The 27,931-nt window shown below is 39.9% G+C and overlaps 2 protein-coding genes across 7 annotated transcripts in view; both read right to left on the bottom strand.

Moving 5' to 3' along the window:
* LOC139766272 (uncharacterized) overlaps window positions 1-9,499 on the bottom strand; it is a 35,711-nt gene extending 26,212 nt beyond the window's left edge. Inside the window, exon 1 of the mRNA XM_071694687.1 lies at window positions 9,299-9,499. Within this exon, the coding sequence (XP_071550788.1) occupies window positions 9,299-9,491 (193 nt within the window). The 5' untranslated portion in view covers window positions 9,492-9,499. The remainder of the gene's footprint in view (window positions 1-9,298) is intronic.
* A 4,165-nt stretch (window positions 9,500-13,664) lies between these two features.
* LOC139766248 (uncharacterized) overlaps window positions 13,665-27,931 on the bottom strand; it is a 345,965-nt gene continuing 331,698 nt past the window's right edge. For all 6 annotated transcript variants that reach the window (XM_071694646.1, XM_071694637.1, XM_071694663.1 and 3 more), the window contains one exon: window positions 13,665-21,838. In XM_071694646.1, coding sequence (XP_071550747.1) covers window positions 21,679-21,838 — 160 coding nt within the window. In that variant the 3' untranslated portion in view covers window positions 13,665-21,678. The remainder of the gene's footprint in view (window positions 21,839-27,931) is intronic.

Below are 27,931 nucleotides of genomic sequence, written 5' to 3'. Positions count from 1 at the left end.
AACCATGAAAGCGGAAGCGACTGATAAGGTGGGTGAGGGGGCGAAGGTTCTGGGAGCGTTTTTTTTTTTTTTTTTTTTGAGGGGGGGCAGCGATGGGTATGTTTGAAGGAATAGTAATCCCAAAAATATTATAAGAATGTGAGGCATGGGCTAAAGATAAGGCTATGCGGAAGAGGGTGAATGTGTTGGAAATGAAATAGACGAAAACAAATTCGTCACGTGAATCGGCCAGAGAATAAAAGGCTCTGGTGCATCGCCCTGCGAGTCAACAAAACGGCTATGTTTCTTGCCAAGGACGTCAGTTATGATAACCAATCAGAGCTTGACACGGTTCCTGTTAGCTTCGTGTAAGGGTTTGTCTGGATAACCTGTTTGCTCGATATCTAACAGTCGTAAAGACAGAACGGTATTACTGCAGCATTGATGGGAGGGTTAATGGAGATATATGACAAAATTAAGTGCTGCCATTGGCTGACCTACTGTTTTAGAAAGAATCAAATCACGTGTCGTGGGATTCGATCGCTCCCCGAGAACCAACGGCTGTACCATGATTCCAAGTCCCAATATGTGACGAGGGACCATTTTTGCTGACAATTAACCCATTGAGTATGAAGGAAAGACCCTCGAGTATTGTAGTGCGGCCCTTAAACACAGTGGTACGACCCCTTGGTATGGTGTCCTGGTCTTTTAACTGAGTTTTAAGGGTCAGAACAGAAGTCACGCCTACAAGGATCATACCGTCATGTGTAGTGGGTTAACTGCTGTCCCATATTACAAAAAAATGTTCATCAGACATTTCAGCCTACCCAGGACTTTGACCCAGTGTTACTGGAGAGCCGTTGTTATGGCCGAGGAGGAAGAGATGATGTAGACATTTGGCCTTCATGTATCTAGCACTGTGATACGTAGCGTAAATATCGAAGTTCAGTAATCAGAGCAAACACATGATCGTCGATAATGTTCTTGATATCCACTACAATAATACATTTATTCGTCAAAAAGTTTTAGCTTCAGTTTATACGGTCGATCTCTGGTTTATAATTGCTCAGTGGAAAACGTAAATATTCATGTCTGACTCATACTGAAATGGACTTTTACATGTCTGCCTTATTGTGAAATACTGATCATGTACGTACGAATCATGTACGACCGAACTTATCCGTTGATATCCTTTTACTGATAGTTCTTATCACAACAGGTTTGTCATGGGGTGCTTATGTTTCTTGGCGTAAGCCAACAGAAAACAAGATTTAGTATGAATTTCATGTTATACTTGCGCAATATCTGCTGGAAATACGGACAATTGCAAGCTAATGCAAATATCTCTTTTTCTTTCAGCGAAATGCTGGTGGTGACATCCGAGGAACTTATCTAAAAACAACCAAATACTGGATATGGAATAAGATCATCAGGGCTACGAGTCTAGGCGCAACGAATGGTGCTCAATCTATATATGTCGGAGTAAACAAAGTTCGAAGAAAGCTAATGAAAACGTTACATCCTTTCTCATGAGAGAAAAAAATATATATTGGAGACGGTCAATCTTAAAAGACAAAACATTAGAAAAAACCTGCAGCCAATTCCAAATCTACTTGTATCAAAAATAATGCGAAGTTCCTGTTCACTATCACTATTTTTCTTGCAGAAGATATACCACATTCAACCGTTCAGAAAGAGATTCACTTACAAATGAGCCTAGTAGAGAACGTGATATGTCATCACTGGACATTGCAACGAGAATTGCTTAGGATCATAGGTTTCTTTGAAGAACATTACGGGACTTGATGTTTATAGAGATCTGTGACGAAGAAAAAAAACAAACAGTATAAAGCAAGCGGGAAAACACCTCAACACCTCACGTCTGAAGAATGCAGGGTTTGGACAAAATGATGTCATAAACTGGTATCTATCTATCTATCTATCTATCTATCTATCTATCTATCTATATATATATATATATATATATATATATATATATATATATATATATATTCTGTGATGTAATGCAGCTACTTGCCTGCAGCATTTCGAGCTGATAGGTAAAGGACACAAGTCTTCGTCTGTTATCAAAAAATGACCGGCATGTCACGTGGAAGCGCTGTTGTTTTATTTTCAAAATGGCAACAGTAAAACGGAAGGCATGTTGAAGCAGAGTCCAGAAATCAGGTACTGCGAAACTTCAGATAAAAATACAGTGTTTCATGTCATGCAAGACGTGACACAAAACTCTGCTATGTCAAGTTTATGATAAGAGGAAATGTGTTGAAGGCTTCGTGACCATGAAGACCCCGGGTATCCGATGCCTTAGTTTGAAATGGTCGGGGAGGCTTTCCAGTATCACGACACCTGCAGACATTCAGCCGTTCAGAAAGTGCTCCGCAGGTGTTTCAAACTGTGTGCAAGCAAAGTGCAGGTTATGCAGGCGTTAAATGACAAACCAAACAGGCTCTATCCTCTGGCATTGTGCAATTTTACCACGAGTGATGTTCTCAGGTGAAGCGACATTTCATCCATTACGGCGAGTTAACCGACGTAACGTTCAGGTAAGAGGGTTCTGAACAGCAGCAGGGTTAAAAGGAGTGAGTGATGGAGGGCGATGGTGCTGAATGTGAATGAGATGACTGGTGAGGGTAACAGGAGGGACATTGTGGAGAGGTCTAAAAGTTGTAGGTTGGATGTGCTGGGGATTGGGGAAACTCATATCCTTGGGCAGGGTGTGTGGAGTGAAAATGAAAATGATGAATGTAAGTTATGGGAGGGCATGGAAGGAGGTGTGGTATGGACGGGAACGAGTGAATATTATTGGGGAAGAGGGAAAGATGGATGTGCAATTCTGCTACCAAGATTGTAGGATGGTGTAACAAAGCACGGATGGAATGGATCAGAATAGTGTGGGTAAAAGGAAAGATTGGGATTGTGAAGTATGCATGGGTATATGTACATGAGCCTGTGAATATGAAGAATGCACGAGGTAATGATGAAATGAAGCTTTTCTGCAGGAATTTGAATGACTGTATAAACGGTTTTAAGAATGAGAGACACGTGGTCGCACTGTGTGATATGAATACGAAAGTAGGATGTGATGAAATCGATGACATAGTTGGTAAATTGGGAATGCCTGGAGGTCGTGAAAATGGAAGTTATCTTTTAGATATTTGTAGTGAGAGGGATTTATTCCATGCAAACACCTTTTTCAGCACAAGATGAACCACAGATGTACAAAAGGCTTTGATTGACTATGTCGCAGTGGATGAAAGATTGAGAAAGGTGTGAGAGGATTCTTTGGAGACTCTGACCACTTTGCGGTTCTTGTGTGGTTGAGGATCAGGGAGAAGTGGAAGAGTGGATAGGTAAAAGTGTTGGCAAGAAAAAAAAGAAAGAATCAGGAAAAATACAGGAAGGAGTATGAAAAGGAAGGTAAGTGAAAGCTTAGATGGAAGCGCAGTGAATGTGGGAATGCAGTCATGTGTGAATGAAGTGTTTCAAACGTTTAGAGAAATACTAGTAAAAGTTGTAGAATCAGCAGTTGGATACAAGGAAGTGATATACAGGAATAAAAAGGGCAATGCAAGGTGGACAGAAGAGATTAGAAATGCTGTGGAAGAGACTAAAAAGGCACATAGTAGATTGCTCGATAGGAATGTACCGGTGGAAGTTCAACCAAGTATGGAGGGAAGAATACAAAATATATAAGGGAAATGTTGATAAGTTGATAGAGGAAAGCAAAGAAAAAGTAGATGAAGATGTGGAAAGCTTAGGGAAAAGTTTCTGGATAATAAGAAACTACACTGGAAGGAAGTTCAAAGGAAAAGAGGTTGATGCGAGAAGTAAGGACGGGGAATTGGTAAATCAAAAGGAGGAAGTGAAAGGAAGATGGGAAGAGAATTTTGAAGAACTGATGAATGTGGGAGAAGGTGGGGGGGGGGGGGCAGTTGTTTCATGCATAGGTATGGAGGAGGGAAGGAAGAAGCTACAAGTGCAGGGGCCTATAGCAAAGAGGAAGGTAAGAAGAGCAATAATGAGACTGAAGGTAGAAAGGCACCTGGAGCGGATGGGATTACGGTTGAAATGCTGAAGTATGGAGGAGAAAGTGTCATAGAGTGGATGTATCTTATATGTAATTTATCTGGAAACAGAAGGTTGTGCTTGAGGATTGGGTAAAAGCTATTATTGTTTCTTTATTCAAGGGAAAAGGTGCTAAGGATGTATGTAGCAATTATTGGGGAATGAATCTGTTAAGTATACCAGGAAAAGTGTATACAAGAATGTTGATTGAGAGGGTGATGTAAATGACTGAATGCAAAATAAGTGAAGAGCAAGGGGGTTTTAGGAAAGGAAGGGGATGTGTGGATCAGATTTCTGTAAAGATATCCGTATTTAGCGAATTGTATGAAGTTGTATGCAGCTTTTATGGATCTGAGTCCCCAGAGGGTGCGGCCGTGGGAGATCTAGATAGACAGACAGATAAGAAATGTTTATATGGAATTCTTTGAACAAAATTACTGAGGGATATGTTACCTTCTACCGCAATTTGGTTTATGTATGTTGATGATATTCTTTGTGTTTGGCTAACAAACGAAAATTTACAAATATGCCTATTAACTTAACAATTTAGTACCTTTACTCTTGCCATTTTTAGATTGCATGATCTATGGGGACAGAAACATGTTTAAGTTCAGCATATACAGAAAACCCACCAATGTTTGTTCTTATAGTCATCATTACTCAGCTCAACATGACGGAGTTGAAATATTATTCCAGTCGATGTTTCTTAGGGAATGACGTATACGCAGTCCGGAATCAATTGATAATGAGTTTGAGAAGATATATTCCATAGGATCTAATTTAAGGTACCCTAGATCTTTCATTGATAAATCCCTTGAGATGTCAAAGATATAATTTTATAGAGGTAAATCTAAACGTCTTCTTGATGGCAAGAATCTTTTAGTTCTCCCTTTTAATGATAATTTTACATTACTTCCTAGGTGGCTTGAACACTTTAATGTAAATACAGCCTTCAGCAATACTAATATTACAAAGAATATCTTAATATAAAACTCACCAGAAAATTTCTGCGGGTTGTGTTAACAGAATTCCTTGTAAAAACTGTAATATGCTTTATTTTGGGGAGACTGGTAAGGTAGACTTAAGTGACATGAATATATTGTAAGAACAGGACAAGAATCAAATGCTTTGTGTAATCATGTTAAAAGTTATGACCATTGTGTTGAATGGAGTCCCGCTAATTCAGTTACTAATTGTAACTCCTTTACCTCGAAAAATATGATTGAATATTCTGTTATTAGATACACAAATAATTGTAACATTAACATTAGTGAAGGTCTATACAAACCTGATAGCTCTGTCGTAAGCAAGATTTCTAAACAGTTCCCTTTCCTGTCTACGTAAGAAAAATCTTATGACAAGCATGATGCCAGGCCCGAACACCACCAACCGGTAACGCTTGTTTGACAATGGCGTCTTAGCTACGTTTTTTCCTTTTATATTAACTGACTGTTTTGGCGGGTATCATAACCCCGTGGAGTGAAGGTGGGCACTAATTATGTGACCTGACATCTGACCTTCCTCTCCTTACATTGTGTGTGGACAGGATTATTCTGGTGGATACTTCTTAATTATCATTTCACTTAACAGTTTGTCACATTCAAAATGACCAAAAGACACATTTACAGTATGATCAAATGTGTCAGAGATCAAACATGATTCAATTACATTTCTTTCACTGAAACAATTTGATTTAGCTATGGTCTTAGCTCCCTCCTAGTCTATATGGTGATCAAAGGCAGCTTTATGTTGGAGTAAGCCGTTGTTCTGTTGGGCTATCCTAACACTATGCTTATGTTGTGAGATCCTAGTATCCAAATCTTTCCCCGATTGTCCACTGCAAAACTAGTTACCGTCTTTACATGGGACTCTATAAACAATACCTTTATTATTTGATTGGCCATTTTCGATAAGGGCTTTCTTGATGGTGTTGTCATATTTGAAAACTACATGTGCATTTAAGGTTTTTCAGAATGTGAACACATTCGAGAAAATTCTCATGGAAGGGAAAAGCGAGGGTTCTTTGGTAAATTTCACGTTCTGGCTTATTACTTTGGTCACTATAGAAACGTTTCCTTCATGTATTCTGACACTGGGTAAGTATATTTGCTGGGTATCTTAGCTTCTGTCCAATGTACTGAATCATGTTCAGTTCAACATCTAGAAATTCAGGATGTGAAATCCTATCTGTTCTCAGGTACATAGCTATGAAAACTGATCTTCTTACATCATTATGATGATTTGAATAACAGTGGATAGTATATTTGTAGGTTTTCTGTAAACCTTAGTTTTCAAGATACCTTTATTCCTGATGACCTCTACATCCAAAAAGGGTAACTTGTTATTCATTTCGACTTCATGAGTAAATCTATGAAGGGAGCTAACGAGTTTAACTTATGCAGAAAGTTCTCGGTGGGTAGATTATATAGCCAAAAGCAAAGTAAGTCATCTACATATCGGAGCCAAACTATGTTTTGTTCTTTTATAGTGCTTAGCAGAACTGAAGGGTGTGGATAAATGCAGTGTTGAGTCGTCAGCATTAGATTGTTTGTAGAAGAAAGTGGATCGTTGAGAAAAGGAGGAAAAGTGTAGGAGACAGGACAGAATCTTGAGGGATACCGCTGATCCATCAGCGATCACGGTGATAGATCGACTAGAGAGGAAGCTAGATACGAGGGCTGAAAGTAGGAAAAGGAAGTCAAGAGAGAGGAGCTTGGAGATGAGACCTCGGTGCCACACTCTGTCTAAAGCTTTGGAAATGTCAAGGGCAACTACACAGGATTACCCCAAATCTTTGAGAAGTGACGACCAGAAATCTATATGATAGGAAAGAGCATTACTAATGGTTCTCACTTTTGCGGAAACCGTATTACTGATCAGTGAGAAGACTGTGAGATTCAAGATAATTGATGATATGGGAGTTGGAAATGGTAGATGTCAAAGCAACAGAACAATATTGAGAAGGGTTACACGGTCATCCTTCTCAGGGATGGGGTGTACCAACACTTGCTTCAAAGAATGAGGAAAATTTCTGGTTTTCAAACATACGCAGAACAGACGAGCAAGTACGGTGTGAATTTAGAGGCACACTCTTTCAGCACGCGGGGACGAGTGCCATCAGAACCGTAAGCCTTGCATGTGTCCAGAGAGAGAAGCACTTTTCGGACAGTTCGACGGAAGATTACAGGGAAGGGCATGGGAATCGTAAGATGAGCATCAGGGAATGAAGGAATATTAGAGTCATCCAAGTTAGAGCTGGAGGAGAAACGAGAACCAAAGAACGAGTTCAACTGTCTACGGGAGAGACAGTTATAGCACCATCAGAACGGAAAGGCGAAGAAGTGAAGTGACAGAAGATGTTAGCGATGTCCTTAGCTAAAGACCAGAGAGACCGATCAATAGATAACGAGGAGAGGTTATTACACTTCCCCTGAATAAAGGAACGCTTTGTTCCAAGGATAACGTACTTGCAATGAATATAGGAAGTGAGAAGTGCTGAATGGAAGTCGGAGGAAGGGGAGTTTTTCCATGCCCGATATGGCTGATCCCTTGCCTGAATGGCTTCAGAACAGTTGTTGAAACATGGATTAGAAGAGGTCATCTTGTTGGAATAAGGGATTTACCCAAGGAAATCTATTCCAGACAGCTTTGTTGGGATGGCAATATATATATATATTTAGAAAAGGCTACTGGAGAGGGAGGTGCCGTTGAAATAGATACATTTATGAGAATGGGGTCAGATGGATCAAAGTAAGGGAATGCAATTAACAAAAGCAGACGAATCTAGTTGTATTCATGATAAAAATGCCTACAATGAGAAACTGAAAGAAATGCTAAGTGATGAAAGAACATATACGGAATAACGTAAAGATCCCAAAGCCTCAACCAACAAACGTTTCAACCCAACCATAAAAAAGAAATAATATCCCAGGACCTCTTATGCTGTGTTCCTGCAGCTTCAATTATAAAGCCAGGAGTACGGAAAGGATAGACTCTTTTGGTGAGAGACTTCTGTGACGAGATGGTACTCCTCTTCTTCCACTGACAGTGATAAAGTCCTGCAAGATTGATTTATCAGCTGCAATATAACCACATGTAGGCGAAAGCTTATCGTTCCTTTTAAGGGTTCGTGATCTATTTGTTCACAATTTTGTCGAAAATGATGGATTCCATTAGTTTACCAACAACAGATGTTAAGCTTAGTGGACGATGATATCCGGGCAATGATATATTACCTTTATTGAATATCGGCGTTATCTTGACAATCTTATATTCCTCTGGGACATTCCCGTAGCAGTAACTCACTGAAAAGAGTAATCAAGGGCTTTGCAATGCCATTTTTCGTTCTTGTCAGTGTCCTTGGATAAGTCTTAACTTGACCTGCTGTTTTATATATTATAATCTATTATTGCTGAAAGAATATATTCAATATTTATACCATTATGGTGCGGAAAGTTTTTCTCTCGTAACACTGGAACTGAATTCCGGATTCAAGTTGTATTTTCAGTAGTATATCAAATTGTAAAGACATGAAATATTTTGAGATCTTTGCCATGGCTTCGTTGTCCTGAACCAAATTGTCACACTCCGCTATATATAGAACAGCTGACTCGCTTTAACATAATTATAAAACTTCTTAGGGTTTTATTTGCCATCTTCAGCAATATAAGTTTCGTTCTGACGTTGGTTTATAAATCTGTTTATTTCTTTTAGTTGTACATTGGTCCTTGTTTTACTTTTGTGCCATTTCTTAGACAGTAGTAGCCTTTTATTCTTAATTTCATCATTCTGCCGTTTCGACCTCGCTTTAGGAAAAAAGACCGTCTACTGTGCACCGGCACGTATGTTCCCTCTATGTGTTTCTTTGCTTGTTAATGATTTTGTTCTTATTAGTGGTACACATACCGATGTAATCACTACTACCTTATTTACCTTACGGTGGCTCCTTAGGCGGACACAGCGCCGAGTAATTGTGATCATCTGATATATAACTATGAGGTTTCAAGAAGAATATCACTTCAGTAATGGTAATATTAACTTGCATTGGTTTTGGAGACTTTACGAAGATGAAGATAAGAATAAACTTCTAACATGGGAACTATTTATGCTCCTCTAACTCTGTGTATTCATATATTACTTGCTATGTATCATTCAAATGTTATTTGATTCAGGTAACCATCCATTACATGCAAGACGAACAAGTTAATCTACATCGAACGAGGAATGCACTTACTTCTAGGTTTGACAGACATCCTATCCCACAGCAGGAAGTACCTCTCGGTGACCTTCACGTGCACCAGTCCATCACCACCGCCTTCAGCCCCTTGCTCACCATCATGGACCTCGAGGCTCAAAATCAGCTTTGGGTAACACAGCAGGAGGAAAATTAGGCCCGTGGCAAAGTAAGTACTCCTCACGTTGGCCATGGCTACGAACTGAAGGCTCAGGCACCAGCTGGGCGGCTTCCTCTGCCGTTATCTGTATTAGGAGGTTGTGTCTGATAAGTGACTGATATGATAATGAAATGACGTCTAATAAATTTTACAGCCCTCACTTGTTTACCCTTTCAACCTATAAGGCGGATGGATATATCTTCATTTTCGGCATCATCTGTTTGGTCCTCCGGCTGTTCATGAAGGGACATGAAAAGGGCAATTCACAAAGGATCGTTACAAACCTTTCCAGCATCGTTTCAAACAACTATATATCCTCAGTGATTGTGAATGCAGGTGATTAACCATAACTCATCTGTTAAGAATGTTCAAAGGAGGATGTAGGCCTTGCGTAACTTTGCCAATTTCCTTTCTACTTAAGACCTTTAATTAGACAAGACAATACTACAGACTGCTGCATGTTACATATTAAATGGTACACTAATTACACCAATGACCGTACCACCTGAAAGGACGATTCCATGGGAATAACCGTTGCTGCTGCAAACATGAAAACAAGGTATGATCTCCTTACTTGACTCTTCATTCCCAAACTAAACGATCAGCTGGACAGAGTTTGCTTCGTTTTTTTTTTTTTTTTGGTGCGGATTTTGAAAGGATATTATAGAATACATTTCTCAAAGTTGCTCAATTTTTCTGGCTGGTTCAACAGACCTCGAATTATAAGCTGGGCCCATGGGGTACCCCAACGCAGTATTTTGAATATGATTTACGTGTATATCGCCGTCTCTTGATAGAAATATCTGGATCCGTTTTATGAAATCAACCAAAACAAACTCGTAGGATAAAGAATCACATTTCACTTCAAGTATTAGATATATGAGTTTTGGGACCATAGTAAACGTTCTTGTCCTTGCTCACCAGTAGAAGAAAAAAGTTATTTTTATGATACTCTTACACACGGAATTTCCTACTCTAATTTACTTTTAGCAAAACCAAAAAAATCTGCGAAATAATGAGTGAAGAAAATGTTAAACACACTTGCTAAGCTGTGCGAGTGTAAGGTGCAGCACAACAAAAATATGGAGTCTTTATGGTGTATGTAACAATGAGAAATGTCACTTGATACAGTGTATGGACGTTCCAGTACACTATTCTGTATGACGTTGCAATATACTTGGGAATGTGAAACTATAACATACCTGGCTGTCTGACGTTGCAATACAGTTGGAAGTCACAGCTTCATTATACAAGTATACAAGAGATAACATACATCAATCACATATTCGTAATATAAGTGAATCACAGTAGCACTGTTTCCGGTAGGTTGTTAAAAACTCATAGTGCACACACACACACACACACACATACACACAACGATGTCATAGCTTCGCTTCTTCTTCTTTGTATATATACTGGCTGTCATAAGTCTTCTATTTCATTGTTGCATCTCCCCTTACGATGTGACTATTACAAGAAAGTGCACTTAAGAACTTACTGTGTTTAATTTTCCTTGTGGTTATCAGCATATATATATATATATATATATATATATATATATATATATATATATATATATATATATATATATATAATACATAACTGCTGTTTCCCGCGTCAGCGAGGTAGCGCCAAGAAACAGACAAAGAATGGCCCATCCACTCAGACACACACACACACACACACACACACACACACACACACACTTAATAACCTTGCTCTTATTCATATTTGCTCTCAACTTTCTCCTTTCACACATTTTCAAAACTCAGTCACCAGCTTCTGCAATTTCTCACTCGAATCAGTCACCAGAGCTGCATCCTCGGTAAACAACAAAAGACTCATTTCCCTGTACCTCTCATCCCGAACAGACTGCATATTCGCCCCTCACTCCAAAACTCTTGCATTTACCTCCCTAACTACCCCATCTACAAACAAATTAAACAACCATGGGGATATCACACACCTCTGCCGCAAACCGACATTCACTGGGAACCAATCACTCTCCTCTCTTCCTACTCGTACACATGCCTTACATGCTTCTAGCAACTTACCTCCCACACCATATACTCTTAAAACTTTCCACAAAGCCTCTCCATCGACCCAATTACATGTCTTCTTCAGATCCATAAATGTTACATACAAATCCATCCGTTTTTCTGAATATTTCTCGCATATATAAGTGTTGCTGGACTACGCGTGCATGGAGTTAAATGGCTAATCCTTCAGCTAGGTTACATCTTCGTCAATGGACAAAACGGAGTATAGAGTCCTCGAAGAGCTTCTCATTTCAAGGGATTTCTTTATTTCCTCTATATCAATCGGATCTCAGCCTTGAAGGTGTAGGGCATCTTATGCTCATATAACTAAATCTTTATATTGGTTTAAGAAGTAATATTTGCGGCTGAATAAGTAGTGTTTTCGAGATTAAGCTTAATTACAAACTTCTCCGACAAAACTATATAAAAACTGACCATACCAGTGGGAAAAACCTTCCTTGTATTTAATTTGATCTTGTGAGCCAGCAGAAAGAGAGAGGTTTTAAGATTTATAAATGCAGTGTTTGTGGAATAAATAACATTTTAGATTGTTATCTTATGGAGACGCAAATAAAAAAACTGGAGAGTTTAAAGTATCTCATCTTAAACCTGTAGCAAGAAATTTGCTTGTAGAAGTAAATGGGGATTTCCAAGAAGTCAGTTATATCTTATATATCAGTTTCCCCTAAAAAGTACTGCGTTTTCTCTGATGGTCTGGTTCCTGGTGGTGAGTCAAGTGTTGAGACAATAACGCTAACGGGACTCAGCCTCACTGACAACAAACAGTAAACACTGGTTCACTTAACCCTCCCTAAATATGTTCTTAGAAGCATAAGATACGTCTACAGCTATACAATATCTCTCTATGAAACTATCATTTATATTCATACTTAAATATACTCCCGTACAGTCATTTTCTCTTTACATCTTACAAACGTAAGAATAAACTTCCTAACTCAGGAGTATAGACATAGTACATACATACGAGGTTAAAAGGAGGAGGCAACACGGGTGTAAAACTCTCTCCCTGTAAAATACAAATAGTCAGCACGCACAAGCATGTCTCTACTAACACTGGTATCAACGCTGACAACAGATGACGCAATACATCACCTTCCATAGTGCCTTCAGCAGCCTCCATAACCAAACCAAGATACTGGTCGTGCACATCACCATTCGCCTCCAGCTATGTTCCGCCCGCCAACATTCCTTAGTATTTCCCCGTGCATTTCGGTGTCACTGTGGACAATAGATTAAAAAGAGAGGAAAACGTCAGTGTCATCACCAAACCAAATCTTTTCGGTGTCTACACTACATACATCATCGTCTTTAGACAGACTCCATACATATGAACCCAAGATCTTTCATGCTAATTTCAGTTCTCTGAAATTCACCTTTGCCTCACCGGCCTCATCATCTTCCTTGTCCTAAGCCAGGTATCCAGTTCATCGACCAGCCCCTAAGGAGGATGAACAGCTGGGTTGACTGCGGCAGTTGGTCTACACCCAAACCAAGTGTTCATCCTCCACTTAAGGCTGATATCTGGCTTAGGCTAAGGTGTGTGTGTGTGTATGTGTGTGTGTGTGTGTGTGTGTGTGTGTATACGCATTCATGCAGGAGTAAAAAAGACACGGTACGTTCATGCATACAAGGTTAAGAGACTGGGCAACACCAGTGTTGAACTCCGTAACACACAAACAGCAGTCACACACACACATACACGCGTAAATACAAACACACACACACATGCATAAATGTAAAATACAAGCAAAACTTATATTTGCAAACACACGCGCACATGTGCAAAAAAAGACATATACACATGTACGTGCAGCATAATATACAAAAATTGCATACACACACACACACACACACACACACACACACACACACACATAAACACACACACACATACACACACACACACACACACACACACACATACACACACACACACACACATACACACACATACACATACACACACACACACACACACACACACACACACACATAAACACACACACACATACACACACACACACACACACACACACACACACACATACACACACACACATACACACACACACACACATACACACACACATACACCCTACTTATTCAAGATAACTGGTCGATTTCATCAAGGAGAGATAAAGTCAGGTGATGGGGTGATGTTTATTTATTATTAAAATGCTTGCAACATCCTAATACTCATAAACTGACTAATGACATATAAACAGATGCAGGATAAATACAAATCAGTGCAAGTGTTAGTCTATGCAAGCTGATGCCTTAAGCCGATCACAGTGATACCACATCCTTGACTAACCATCTGGAGGGCCTCATACAACACAGGTATCCTGTCATTGTAAGGCACTGGGCGCAGATGGCGCTAGTTGTATTGGCAATCGTCTCTTCATTTGGCATCTCACTGATTATCTTCCACAATTATATCCCTAAGTACAGAGCACTAAACCCATTAATAATTCGTTTGGTCTGAGGGATTTTGATATCCCCGGACTATCAACAACATAAAAAGGGGCCCTTCTTAGTAATGAGCCATAGCTAACGTGTAAAACATTAATGATTATGATTAATAACACTAACTTAATTTATATATGCCCAAGGATAATGCGTATCAGTAGGTCTTTTGCTCGATATATCATTCACAACATTCACGCATGCACAGAATGTGGCAAATTCTTTTATTTACCTACGGTTATGTAACGATGGATTAGTGTAAAAATTCAAAGTTTTACGGAATCCGATTGTGCATATCAGGTGTATCTTTGGATCAAGCGAAGCTAATAAGGTAAAAGAGAAAATGATGCAACCGTTTAGCACTTAGGGATCGTCAAATGTACTACAGGTATTGCACTTTTACGTCAAGCAGAAACCCTTGTGCTACTATTCAGCGTGTAACAACTGTTTATTGAAATTTTGCCTCTTTAGCTATCAGCGGGTTACTATGGCAGCTTGGTGAAGACCGGATTCCAGTGCAGAAAAGGGCGGCCATTGACTTTCAAAACAAACGAAATATAAAAGTAAATATTTCTTGGTATATATAAATATATATATATATATATATAAATATATATATATATATATATATATATATATATATATATATATATATATATATATATATATATATATATTACAATGAGAAGCATAAAAAAGATTTCAAGATATTGCTTCAAAATCCTAAGGATAATTGTTGAACTGTATCATAATTCTACATGAGTAACGTCAGACCACGCCTCTTTCACCCAGGAAACCTTAATTGAAAAGAACAAAAAGTACAAGATTACGAATGAAATAAAGGCCTAATTTCGTAACCGTGGGAGTCATTCTTTTTCACTAAGGCGCCTGATTATTTACTTTACAGGAGAGGTGGACAAAATGATAAGTAATGATCTATCTACAGCAAAGCTTAGGTAAGCATACATGCATCGTCACTGTATATCGTTGCAGATCGTAGTCAACAGTAATGCCTTTACTTGTACAGGCTGACGAAAGCGAACTATGTCAGCAAGAACATTACAGACAGGGTGACTCTCACACGTAACCGTGTTAGTACGAAGCATTATTACAATAAATAAGACAATAAATAATAACAAAGAATAAATAACAGAGTGACAGTCCATATACAAGGTATACATATATTTTACGTATCTGTAATTGCCCACTTTTACAGATCGAGTATTATGGAACGGCAAAGACAACATACTATAAAGAATTACTTATATAAGACTGGCCAAAATCTGCTTTGCTACATTTTGACGAAGACGAAAAACATGAGGTAAAGTAAATCATTAGAAAAGATCAATCAACAAATATTGATTAACTTTGAGCAAAACTAATGGAAATGTTTGGAAAGTATGAGTGAATGATCTGAACACGAAACTTCATCTTCTGTAGCAACAGCATATGTGAAATGTTATATATATATATATATATATATATATATATATATATATATATATATATATATATATATATATATATATATATATATGTGTGTGTGTGTGTGTGTGTGTGTATGCAACGTGATATGGAAGGTAGACGTCAAATGCCTGGCAGAAAATATTGATTTTTTGACTTATGGAACTTCATTCATTCTTACCTGATAGTTCAACAGAATGCATGTAACAAATACTCTCTCTCGATAAAGTCAATTACCCAAAGATCATATTAGTTTTCAAGATTCTTTCAACCAGGAGTGTCAGTCAAGTTAGATAATTTGTTAATATTCTTGTGATCATACTCTGTGAGGAGATAATTGTGAGGAATCTCCAGTGGCAACACTGTGTGGAAGAGTCAGATATATATATATATATATATATATATATATATATATATATATATATATATATAGAGAGAGAGAGAGAGAGAGAGAGAGAGAGAGAGAGAGTATTGCAGTTTGAAAACATGAAATTACCAGTTTATCTAACTTTTGTCTTATTCGTTTTCCTGATTTCTCGCCTGTTTAGAATCTCAGATTAAGACAAATCAGTTTATATGCCTAATATCTCTTCATAAGTATCCTTCCCAGGGCGGTGTGACTCATCGAAAATGTGGGGAAAAAATGATTCCTTTACAGTTGTAATTAGAATCGATTCACATCAAAATGAAAAAAAAATCAATAGTTTCTGGATACAAGCCATTCTGAGGACGTCTGGTCTGCATAGCGTGTGACCTACGAGACAAAAAGAGAAAAAAATATCACTTGTCTTACAATATGCCCTGATGCACCACTTAGTCTAAATAGAACTGTTGATATTGAGGCTGTGTGGACGAGTACAATAAAAGACAAAACACCTATATATATATATATATATATATATATATATATATATATATATATATATATATATATATATATATATATATATATTATCCCTGGGGATGGGGAGAAATAACACTTCCCACGTATTCCCTGCCTGTCGCAGGCGACTAAAAGGAGTAGGAGTAGGGGCTGGAAATCCTTCCCTCCTGTTTTTTTTTTCCTAAAGAAAGAACGGAGAAGGAGGCCAGTTGAGGAATTTTTCCTCTCTAAGGCCCAGTTTCTGTTCTTGTCGCTATCTCGCTAATACGAAGTATGGTGAATATGTAAGAAAAAAGAAAATAGAAAAAAAAATATATATGTTAACTCTAAAACACGATCATAAGCTATTTACAATTAGAGCTCTGAATCATGGTCCATTTTGTAATACAAACGTATATAGTGACATCAGAGGACGACAGTTAGTGTATCTATTCTACATTATGTCAGTGAGTATTGGTAATATATGTATAGATTAACGCACATATTCAGTTACTGCCTATCATGTGGGTAAAAGAGGGAACAAGGGTTAAGCAGCATATGATTTCTTTCAAAAATAGACCAAGAACATAAGCAGGATGGATATTGAAGTAAAGAGTTGGGCCGGGTTTACGAAAGGGAGTTGTATGAATTTGATAACTTGAAAAATACATTTTGACCCTTGATAAAGTTCTCAACTTGATACTGAAGGAATTCATCCTCTGTGCTAAAGTAAGATCCACTGGATTCAGGTTTCTTGTTTAAGTTTTCTCATCGAGAACTATTTTTTACCCAACATTAACTCACTTTATGTTTTGATATTGGTTTCGATCACCATCTTTAGACAAGCTCATCCTCTATACTCCTACATTTCCCCACGGTCATGTCTCTCCATTGGTGGACGGTCACCATAAAGCAAACCTTTCCAGCTGTCAGAGCTCAGAACAAAACAAAAGTTTTTAGTATTGTGAGCTCACATCACAATGTGGTTCTGCATTCATTGGTTTGCACTTAGGACAGAATATACTTCTCCAATGTCTGGTATAGGTTCTCGACAAAGTACTATTAGCGTGTGCTAATAGTAAAGCACACCAAATCTTATTTCGTAAAGAACCTCTCTCTGTCGTATGTGTCCTGCACCACGTACTCTGTGTCTGTTTAGAAAATGATATTCAGCAGCTTTCAGTGCATCTTCCGTTCACAAAGGTAATGAAGCTTCCCAAACTATCATTACCAGGCTCGATCAAGATGGCACAGTAACCCTTGGGTACAATGGCGTGAACTTGACGGGTGATCATACCCAAGTCATACCGCCGTGCCCAAGCGTCGCACACTCATAGATGTGTCTATTCTAATAGTACCTTCCCCTCCAGCAGCCCTTTCTTAGCACACTCTTTCAGTGGCACCTCAACAAAGCTAACCGGAATAACTTACGTGACTTCTTTTCTGACTTTCCTTAGGTTAATTATTGTCTCTTATATTGTGAAGCTCCTGTCTCCGCCAAACGCACAGATGTTATTATTGCAGGAATGAAAGCATTTATCCCCTCTTCATCCAAGACGACCTCTTCATCCAATCCATGGTTCAACCGTTCCTCTTCTGACGCTATTCAGACAAGGGATCAGACTTATCGAGCTTGGAGAAACTCTTCTTTCTCTGACTCCCATTCAGCTGCAAGTCCTTGTGGCAAAGCGTTCCTTCATTCAAAATGCAGTGTGACAACCTCTCCTCGTCATCCACTGATAAGTCATGGTCTTTAAGTGCATCTCTAACAACTTCTGTCGCTCTACCTCTTCTTCACTTTTACGTTCTGACGGTACTATAGCTGTCTCCCCCGTAGATAAAGCAACTCTGGTTCTCGTTTCTCCTCGAACTCCGCCTTGGATGACTAACATTCCTTCACCCCCTGATACTCTTCGTACTAATCCTATGCTACTTCTCGTAATCTCTTTTCGGACTGTCCGAAAAGCGATTCTTTCTCTGGACCCAAGCAAGGCCTGATGGCATCCATCCCCGATTATTGAAAGAGTGTGCCTCTGAACCTGCACCTGTGCTTGCTTGTCTGTTTTGATTTTTAAAATCAAACCTTTTCCTTCACCTTAGAAAGACGCATTGATACATCCCATCCCTAAGAATGGTGAACGATCTAACCCCTCTAACTATCCTCCTATTGCTTTGACATGTGTCATATCCAAAGTCTTTGAATCCTTCCTCAACTCTCATATCCTTAAAACACCTCGAATATCACAGTCCTCTCTCTGATTACCGGTATGGCTTCCGTAAGGCGAAATCCACTGGTGATATTCTTTCCTATCTTACTAATGTGTGGTCATCATCCCTGAATGATTTTGGGGAAGCACGAGTAATTGCCATTGACATATCTAAGGCTTTTGACGGGGTGTAGCATCGGGGTCTCATTTCTAAGCTCCCCTTTTTTGGCTTCCCTTCCTCACTTTCCTCCTTCATATCTAGCTGCCTCTCCGACCGATCTATCTCTGTGGTCGGTGATGGATCAGCTTCCCGCCTTTCTCCAACAACAGTGGTGTCCTTCAAGGTTCTGTCCTGTCCCCTACACTTTTTTTCCTTTTATTTCAACGATTTCTTCTCCTCCAAAAATAACCCAATGCACTCATACGCTGACGACTCAACAGTGCATTCATCAACATTCTTCAATTCTGTTCCTCTTTTCTCACTCGATTTGCATCTCATCTTAACATTGCTTACTCAATAAACTCAGATTTGGACAGGATATCTCAGTGGGGTACCGAAGTTCTATCCATCTCTCTGTCGAAAACTCACAACCCTCGTCTCTCCTTTGACGGTTCTTTAATTCCACCTCTTGACTCAATAAACACTGTTGGTATTACTGTTACATCCACTGTTTCTTGGACACCCCACATTACAGGAATAGATAAGTTCGCCCCTAAGAAACACTGTGTTCTGTTCAGATGTGGAAACTTCTCTTCTGAACAGTTGCTCCCTTTATACAAGGGACTGATTTGCCCTTGTATGGAGTACTGTTCTTACCTTTGGGGTGCTTCTAGCTCTGCATCCTCACTTGACAGAGTGGAAAGCGATCCGACTTATAAACTGTCCCAGGCTAACCTCCAAGCTTCACCCCCTGGCCATACGCCGCAATGTTGGTTCACTTTCCCTCTTCTATAGGTATTACTTTAGTTTTTGCTCCCGAGAGCTAGCTCCGTGTGTGCCTCCGCCTCTAGCTAGACCACGCAATACTCGGCAAACTGCTGTGTCACATGATTATCGCGTGGTCATCAGCAACTCAAGGGTAGGCTGTTTTGACACCTGCTTCTTTCCCTGCACGTCTAAACTTTGGAACTCTGTACCTTCTCAAGTTTTTCCCAAAAACTATGGCACATTTCAAAGGACAAGTCTTTCACTTCATCCAAAATTCGTAAATACTGTCCCTGGTCTTTTCTGTTACCGTTTCATGTTTCTCTATATCTCGAGTAAGGTCCGGCCTTGATTTGGACTTTTGTCCATTACTGGAGCCTTCAATATAACAATAGACATCTGCGTCAGCCTTTTAGGTGGCGAAGACCGTAATAGCACCAGTGTAAACTGAAGGTTAGCTCTGCATTCATTATAAAACCATTGTTTAGCATCCACGCGATAGTCCCTCGGTTGCAATATTCGAAACTCTGATGGCAAACGCATCGTTCTTGTGGAACACTGTGCACGTTCCTAGATTAATGAAGAATGTCACTATTGCCTTGGTTTCTTGGGGGTTAAAACTGCTCTGTTTCTCAGTTCTTTGGACCACTAACTTTATAAAAGATGACTAATAACCTAACTCACATACATTTGATTAAATGGATACGATTACCAGTGTCTCATTTACAATTTTCCCTGAACAAGGTTAACTCAAAATGTATTGAGATTTAGGCACTACTTGAAGGCCTGACCCCACTCCGACACAGCTTTAGAACCATACACATTTGAGAGGCCTAGCTGATGCTGAGATTCAGCACTGGCCTGAGCCAAAGCAGCTATGTGTAGCTTTGTATGTGCATAGCAGCGTTCATTTGTCCTGTCACATAAGCTGCCCTTAATCTGTTTAACAGGAGGAGGCAAGAGAAGTCAGGTGGCTTCAGATTCCCAGTGAGGAGAGAACCGTACCTTGTACAACCATTCATATCATGACCTATGGACCTATGTCTCAACAGATATATAGTACACATGTATCATAAGCCATTCATAAAACTCACAAAGCTGTGTTCACTTTTACTTTTAGTTGGGCATCTTTTTAAACTCCCATCCATGCATAGTCTTTTTACTCTCCATTTTGAAGGATATGCCACCGTTAGTATAAACGAGCTTACATATCTCCTCTTCGGGATTCTCTTGTCTGTTTTTCTTCTACTGGTAGCGTCCACCTATGCATGCATAACGCTAAAAGTAACTAATACATGTCAGTATTGTTAGTTCCTGTTGTGTGTGTGTGTGCTGGGTCGATGGCAATACACGATGATCATTCTGCTCCTGCACGACAGTCGCTTTCACTCGTGACACGTGTCGTCTACCTGCCATACACACAGTAAGTAAACTCTGGTCCCTAATTTTACAATGATTTTAATTCAAGTCGTTGTAATTGTTCGTGACTTGTTAACTAACTTGCCTACCCAGGGTTTAACCAATAAGGTGTCTTAATGCCACAATATTGCCACAACTTCCCAAATATATATATATATATATATATATATATATATATATATATATATATATATATATATATATATATATATATACTTCTTTCAGGAGGTTGTGGCAGCCTTTATCAACAGATTCTATTTAACATAAAAGGAGTTACTGAAATATATCAGTAATCATATCAGTATTTGTAATAATATCCATTTTTCCTTAGTGATCCTTACAGAACACTGTTTTGATTCACAAACGTCTTTCACATGTCTCACTAGTTTTCATTAACTAATTATCAAGTTTGTGTCACGGTTTCAGATTCCCTCATCATTTGATTTCTTTATCATCAGATATGCATTTAGCACATTTTCTTCATCACAGTTTCTCTATACCACAACCTGTTCGTATTAAAATGTGTCTTTGTATTCCTATTGTGTTCAGAATACATGGCTGAAATTTACAATGAGGTGAGGAAATCTTATTTTGGTTTTCCTTTGCATATTTTTCTCAGAGCAAGAGGAACCAAAGCAAGTCTGTCTGAAGAGCACTTAAATGCAACACATGAGTACTTGGGCGTGCAATACTCGAGCGAGGACCTGACGACAGAAGACACGTCACACAGCCATCGCAGAAGAGGTCCTTCGGTTCCCTGTAACAGTCGTGTCGCGACGTGTCGTGTCGTCTCGTCCGTTCTGGTCGTGGACGACATCTACTCTTCGCCGTACCAGTAGTCGTACATGTAGAGCAGGAGGTCGAGGGGCTGGACCAGACAAGGGTACTCGTACTGACAGTCCCCATCGCCCATGTCACCGTACCTCGCCGCCTTCTGATACATCGTCAGCTCCTCGTCCGGCAAGTCGTACGGGTCCCTGTGGAAGAAGATGGGATCTGGTATTACACACTGGGATTATGTACAGAGAACTGAGTGTGAGGACATTGCTCTAGTCTGACTATAGATACATATGAAAAGAGAAGAATGCCCTGTTGGATATTTATAATCCGAAGAAACTGGAGGGCTGGAAATCCTTCCCTTCTGTTGTTATTTTTCCCAAAGAAGGAACAGAGATGAGGCCAAGTGAGGATTTTCATTTCAAGGCTCAGTCCTCTGTTCTTAACGCTACCCGCTCTCACGGGAAATGGCGAGGTAGCTTTAAGAACATAGGACTGAGCCTTACAGGAAATATCCTCATATGGTCCCCTTCTCTGTTCCTTCTTTTGGAAAATTTAAGAACGGGAGGGGAGGATATCCAGCCACCCTCCCTCTCCCTCAAGCTCTCTCTCCCCTTTTAGTCGCCTTCTACGACACGCAAGGAATAATTGGGAAGTATTCTTTCTCCCCTGTCCCCAGGGATATATATATATATAATTCATGATTATGTCTGCGCAAGCGCTCAAAAGTAGCCAACAATACCATAAGAAAATTCTACTGGAAACATATAATCAAAGATACTTCAAGGGAATATATTGTGCATCATTCCGACTGTCATTTCCTCAGGAGAAGTGAAGACGTACAGTTGGCTTGGCAGATAACCATCGAGAAATGAGACTTGTTCGTGTCCCTTTACAAGCCATTGTGCTCTGATGGCTTCTCATTACGACAGTACAGTTGGACTCTCCGGATACCGGCTGGCCGCCCCTAATGCCCTACATATCAATAGATCAGGGTAATCACTGGACCTTTCTCGTGGTTCTTATGATCAGTCGTTAATTTGCTTAATCACCGTTTCCCGCGTTAGCTAGGTAGCGCCGGAAAGTAGACGAAGAAAAACCGATCCACTTTCATGTACGCACATACACGTATATGTTTATACATATTCGCCATTTCCCGCGTTAGCGAGTTAGCGTTCAAGATCAGATGACAGAGCCTTAAAGGGGAAAATCCTCGCCGAATCCCTTTCTGTGTACTTCGTTTGGAAAATTGAAGCAGGAGGGGAGGATTTCCAGCCTCCTTAATCACATCCTTTTAGTCGCTTTCTGCAACACAGGAAATACGTGGGGAGTATTCTTTCTCCCCTATCCCCAGGGATAATACGTAAAATATTATATATATATATATATATATATATATATATATATATATATATATATATAAGACAAGATGGGCAAAGGAAATATCTGTTCTCGATGTTACAGATCAGAAAAATGACCCATTTATTGCTATGACGTTTTTTCCTCTCCTGTTTTAGACGTACACGGAAATGTAACATTTTCCTCGCCTCGCCGGGTGCTGCTGAACCGGTTTTTCCGAAGGAACTGGCACGAGGGGCTTCCTGATCTGAGATATGCAGGTTTACACAGAATTTGTCTGCCGTCCTCATTAACTCTGACCCAGAGAAAGGCAGAGTTCATTGTTCCTTACGTCCCCTCCCTCTAAACTGATATCCTTAAAGTGAAACGATAAACTTAAAGAATCATTAATTCTACCCATTCACATAGAATACAGATATAGACTGCATTATAGCAAACACCATTCATCCTCATTTATATAATGAGATCTGACATTTTAATAAGGTTATCACGACTGAGTAAGATGGCCGGCTCATTTCCCTGCGTTTGAAGGTCTGGATGAACCTGGATTTAATTAGGTTACTAAAGCAGTTTCTTCCTCTTGTCACAAAAGAAGAATGGATAGACAAGGTAACAAGAATATATCAAAGAATGAAACAGGAATAACTGATTGTCTCAATGAAAGGTTATGGTAATGGAGATGATATGGTAAGTTTCTACCCCTGGCACCAGAATCTTTATTCAAACCGAGAGTGATACAACCTGGGAACAGAACCCGTCATGCAGAACGAATATGCCATTAGGAATGATAATGATGCTGCCGTTGCTGATCCTGTGAGGCGACCTATTTCTTACTGGCTGATCGTGATAAGCTGACTCCACCCTCCTACTACCACCAGACCTTGACTGGTGTCCGCCTGTCTTCTACACTGTCCACTTCGTCCCTTCTCTCCGCACTCACCTTCCATTTTTACTACTTAAACACTCCTCAATTTTTCATTTCTCTCTTTCGCTATCACCACTAATCTTCGTTATATATATATATATATATATATATATATATATATATATATATATATATATATATATATATATATATATATATATCATACTTTTCTTATATATTTCTTTTGTTTTCTTCAGTGATGCACAAAAACAACAGAGACAAGTGAAGAAGATAAGGAAAGTAACACGATGTACCAAAGTCCCAAAAAGTTTGGAAACAAGAATAAGGATGATACAGCAGTAGAGAAATCATCCATGCATGACTTATGGTAATCACAGAAAGTTGTTTATTGAACGATGAAGAATGTTGGCGCAGTTTGTATTCCAGTTACTTGGTATGATGACGGTGATACTTGCAGGGAAGAATCATATGTGCCATAGACCCCAGGTGGGTTACCTTTTCCCTGGGCCCCACTACTTCCCTTTACATCCGACGCTTATATACACAGACAGTAGTGAGGCGAGTCACGATGTAAATCTAGACTGCCAATCTAAATGATGGCGCAATATTTGGGAAGACTTTGTTATTTTCACTCTATTTTTCTCCACTGAGGCCACTATACATACAACATTGCTTTCACCTTTTATCTCTAATCTCATGAATTAATCCCGTCGATGACTTCCTAGTAGTTAGGTCCCCTTAGCAGATTGTTGTTGATGCTCATGACTGAAAGAACATTCTGTTCCGAACTTCATCCTTCAAGGGGCTTAGTTTCGATGGGGATTGCTCATCGCTGCGATATATTGCCCTATCCAAAGAGGTATTTCAGTATGGAGAGGTACGAGTGAAGGATTGTGTTGGGAGGAACTATGGCATTTTCATCGCTGTTGACTCAAATTGTTTAACACATATTGAGGTTTGAAGCTCCTCTGAGGTCGCCAGCACGCTAGAAAACTGAATGAATTCACTTTCAGTGGCAGGTTCCCATTCGCTGGGACATGAGCAAGCAAGATTTGCAGCAGCTTGGTTAGTGTCATTATTCGAGGTTACGGCTACCGTGGACAGGAATTCAAACTCATGTATAGTTGATTTCCTTGTATACTTTAAGGAATTATCTCAGGTTGTTGCTTTTTGAACACTGCTGAGCTAAGTTTTATTCGTTCTGGCCACCCAGTTTAATCCCCAGGACTTTGAAGCCCTCAGTCACTGGCTGCTGGATCTTGGCAATATCGACAAAGGACTCAAGCAAAGACACAGCTACACGCAGATTCAAGAGTCACCTAAAACGAGAGGTTGGTCTTGTGAAAGCGCTCAAATACTGTGTTGCAAATAACGATGAGAATATCTGAATCCAGCCGGTCCAGTTTGTCAAGGATTGACTTCAGCATTAAAATTTCTGTTCCACGTCAGTTGCCAAGGATTCTAATACTTCCCGTGTGGGAGCGGAACCTTTGAACAGAGCTGACGCTGCTTCGTACATTGCTGACCGTCTTGGAGCTGATAGCTACTTGAAGACAAAGAGAACCTAAAGATTTTAGTTTTACGTCTAGTAGTCCCCGTTAACTGGCCCGGGGGAGAAAAGTGCGCAACGTTTGTATTATGTCAAAATATCTGACGATCACTGGGGATGCGTTCGACACTGTTGTTCCCACAAGGTTGAGCGTGTACGTTGCATGACATAAACGTCGCGTATGGGCCGTTTCATGACAAGTATTTCCTATTCATCTCAAAGGCGTCATCATGTGATTGCCCATGACCATTTGGTATGTCGATCTCATTTTCATTTAGAGAGCTCATTATCAATTCTGGTATTCTTTTTCCCAGCATGACCGACAATCGGCAAGAACAACAGGAATCTCTTCTCAGAAAATCACCGGTGCTGAGACCAAACGATTTCGTTTCTACTTTGCAATGAAAGATCTCGTTCACAGAGAATCGCTATCACACAGACGGCCCCCTGGAACACCTACCTTCAGCGATTTCGTTCGCTTTCAAACTAGAAGACAACATTATCACCAGCATACCTGCTCTGGTACACATTACTACCATGACTTGTATATGCTGCTAGCTGTACATGAAACTAAACCTCGATGATGTCCACACTTGTAATGATTAAGCCAACAAGTTACGTGGCTTCTTGTTGACGCTGTGAGCCAACAAGCGAAAAGATATCCTCCCAGAGAGTGATGAAGGTTCCCTGTTCACGGGTACACCAGCGTGAAGGACTTTAAAGCCTGATCGCGATAGCCTTCCCCGGCGTGAATCAGGTTGGAGTATTCCAAGTCTTTATTACAGCATCAGTAGTCTTCAATACCTTTTACAATCCAGTGGTTTCGTGTGTCATCTGACAGAACTTCTCACCACATTCTAGTGTTACTCGTAAGCTGTGCCGCCTTCTGCTCCGCGTGCACCATTTGCTTTTCATCTTCAAAACACAGTTGCATGGGCCAAAGGATCAACACTTGACAGCCGCTGAAATCTTGGGTCACTGCGCAGCTATCGCTGACCCTCCCAATACACAGGCAGGTAGTACCGATTACATGCCTCCTTAGTCTTTCTCAGAGTGTGTGTGTGTGTGAGAGAGAGAGAGAGAGAGAGAGAGAGAGAGAGAGAGAGAGAGAGAGAGAGAGAGAGAGAGAGAGAGAGAGGTGGGGGTAGGAGTAGTGCACCGAATCTTTAGAATTTCCCCGTACGTCATGTGGGTACAGAAAGATCATATCATCACCACACAAATCTTCCTAATTAAACTGGTGCTCTTTTAACCTCAGCAATATCTTCAAACCCACACCATAATTCCCGAAGCTAGTTTTCCCTGTCTTGGAGCCTTATGAAGAGCATAGTCTCTCCGAGTTGAAAGACTACCCTCGAACACTATGATGAAGCTTGATCAAAGATTTGGCTGATTAATCGCTTCTCGTTACCTCATCATGACTGGGCGAGTTTTCGTTTTAGGACCTCATGTGAAGATTTGGTTGAACATACCCACAACGCAGGACACGTGTGACAAAAATACTCTTGCCTCAAACAAAATTCAGATATTTTTTTTCCGTGCAGACCTGCTTTGCTTTATTTATTGGCATCATCATAGAAAATCACATCGTTTCTTCTACCCTTCAGTCACCCATCCAGTCCATTCTTCGCCCGCCTGTTATCATCATTACTGCTGCTCCGTTTTTTATATCGCCTTATCAATACAACGCAAAGAAAATGTCAGTTGCGGATTTACTTTTTAGGTTGCTATATGCCACAAGTCACTTCGCTGCATTCTTGACTATAAGTGTTGAGAGAAAGAAAATTTCTGGGAGTACAAAGGCATCGTTCTCGATGCATTCTTCAGCGCCACGCTCTACTGGAGGCGAGGGAAAGCTTAAAAAAACATGATCTGTTCGGGAGGTGGTCTGCTACTGTGCCGTCGGTGCCACTATCTTCCTGAAGGAGAGAGGCTCCAAGGTGACCCCAAGCCCAGACTCAAATCGAGAGAGACGTTTGAGGAAACATGAAAAATATATTTGAAAATAGAGATGAAAAAAAATCTGAAAACGAGGACGAGGTTAAACTTGATAAGGTAAAAACAGGTGTTACTGGGAAATGACTTTTGAGAACACGTCTTAAACGACAACTGATCGGAAAGAAAGTAATTAAGAAGACAACAGGCGTGTAATGAAGCAGGGTAAGAGAGTACAGACCTGCTGTATACCTATTAGAAATATTCAAAAGGAAAATACAGGCTAATGCCCAACAGCATCACCTGAAATGAAGAGAATCTGGAACACGAGGCGAGACAAATTTAATGACGATTCTAGAATGAAATCTGTGGAGGAAATCAAACATTGTGACCGAGTATCTGGAGACAAAGAAAAAAGAAGCAGAAGCAAAGTTGGACATCCAGTCTGTGCTGAACTGTACTGAAGACACCAGTTTTTGTAGCCACGATGTGTGTGTGTGTGTGTGTGTGTGTGTGTGTGTACGTGTGTATGTGTGATATATTCCCGGGCCGCCCAGAGTCGAG

Source organism: Panulirus ornatus, chromosome 4, assembly GCF_036320965.1.
Source record: "Panulirus ornatus isolate Po-2019 chromosome 4, ASM3632096v1, whole genome shotgun sequence".
Classification (NCBI taxonomy): Eukaryota; Metazoa; Arthropoda; class Malacostraca; order Decapoda; family Palinuridae; genus Panulirus; species Panulirus ornatus.
The sequence above is the reverse complement of the archived record's forward strand: the minus strand, read 5'-3'. Positions and strand labels throughout refer to the sequence as shown.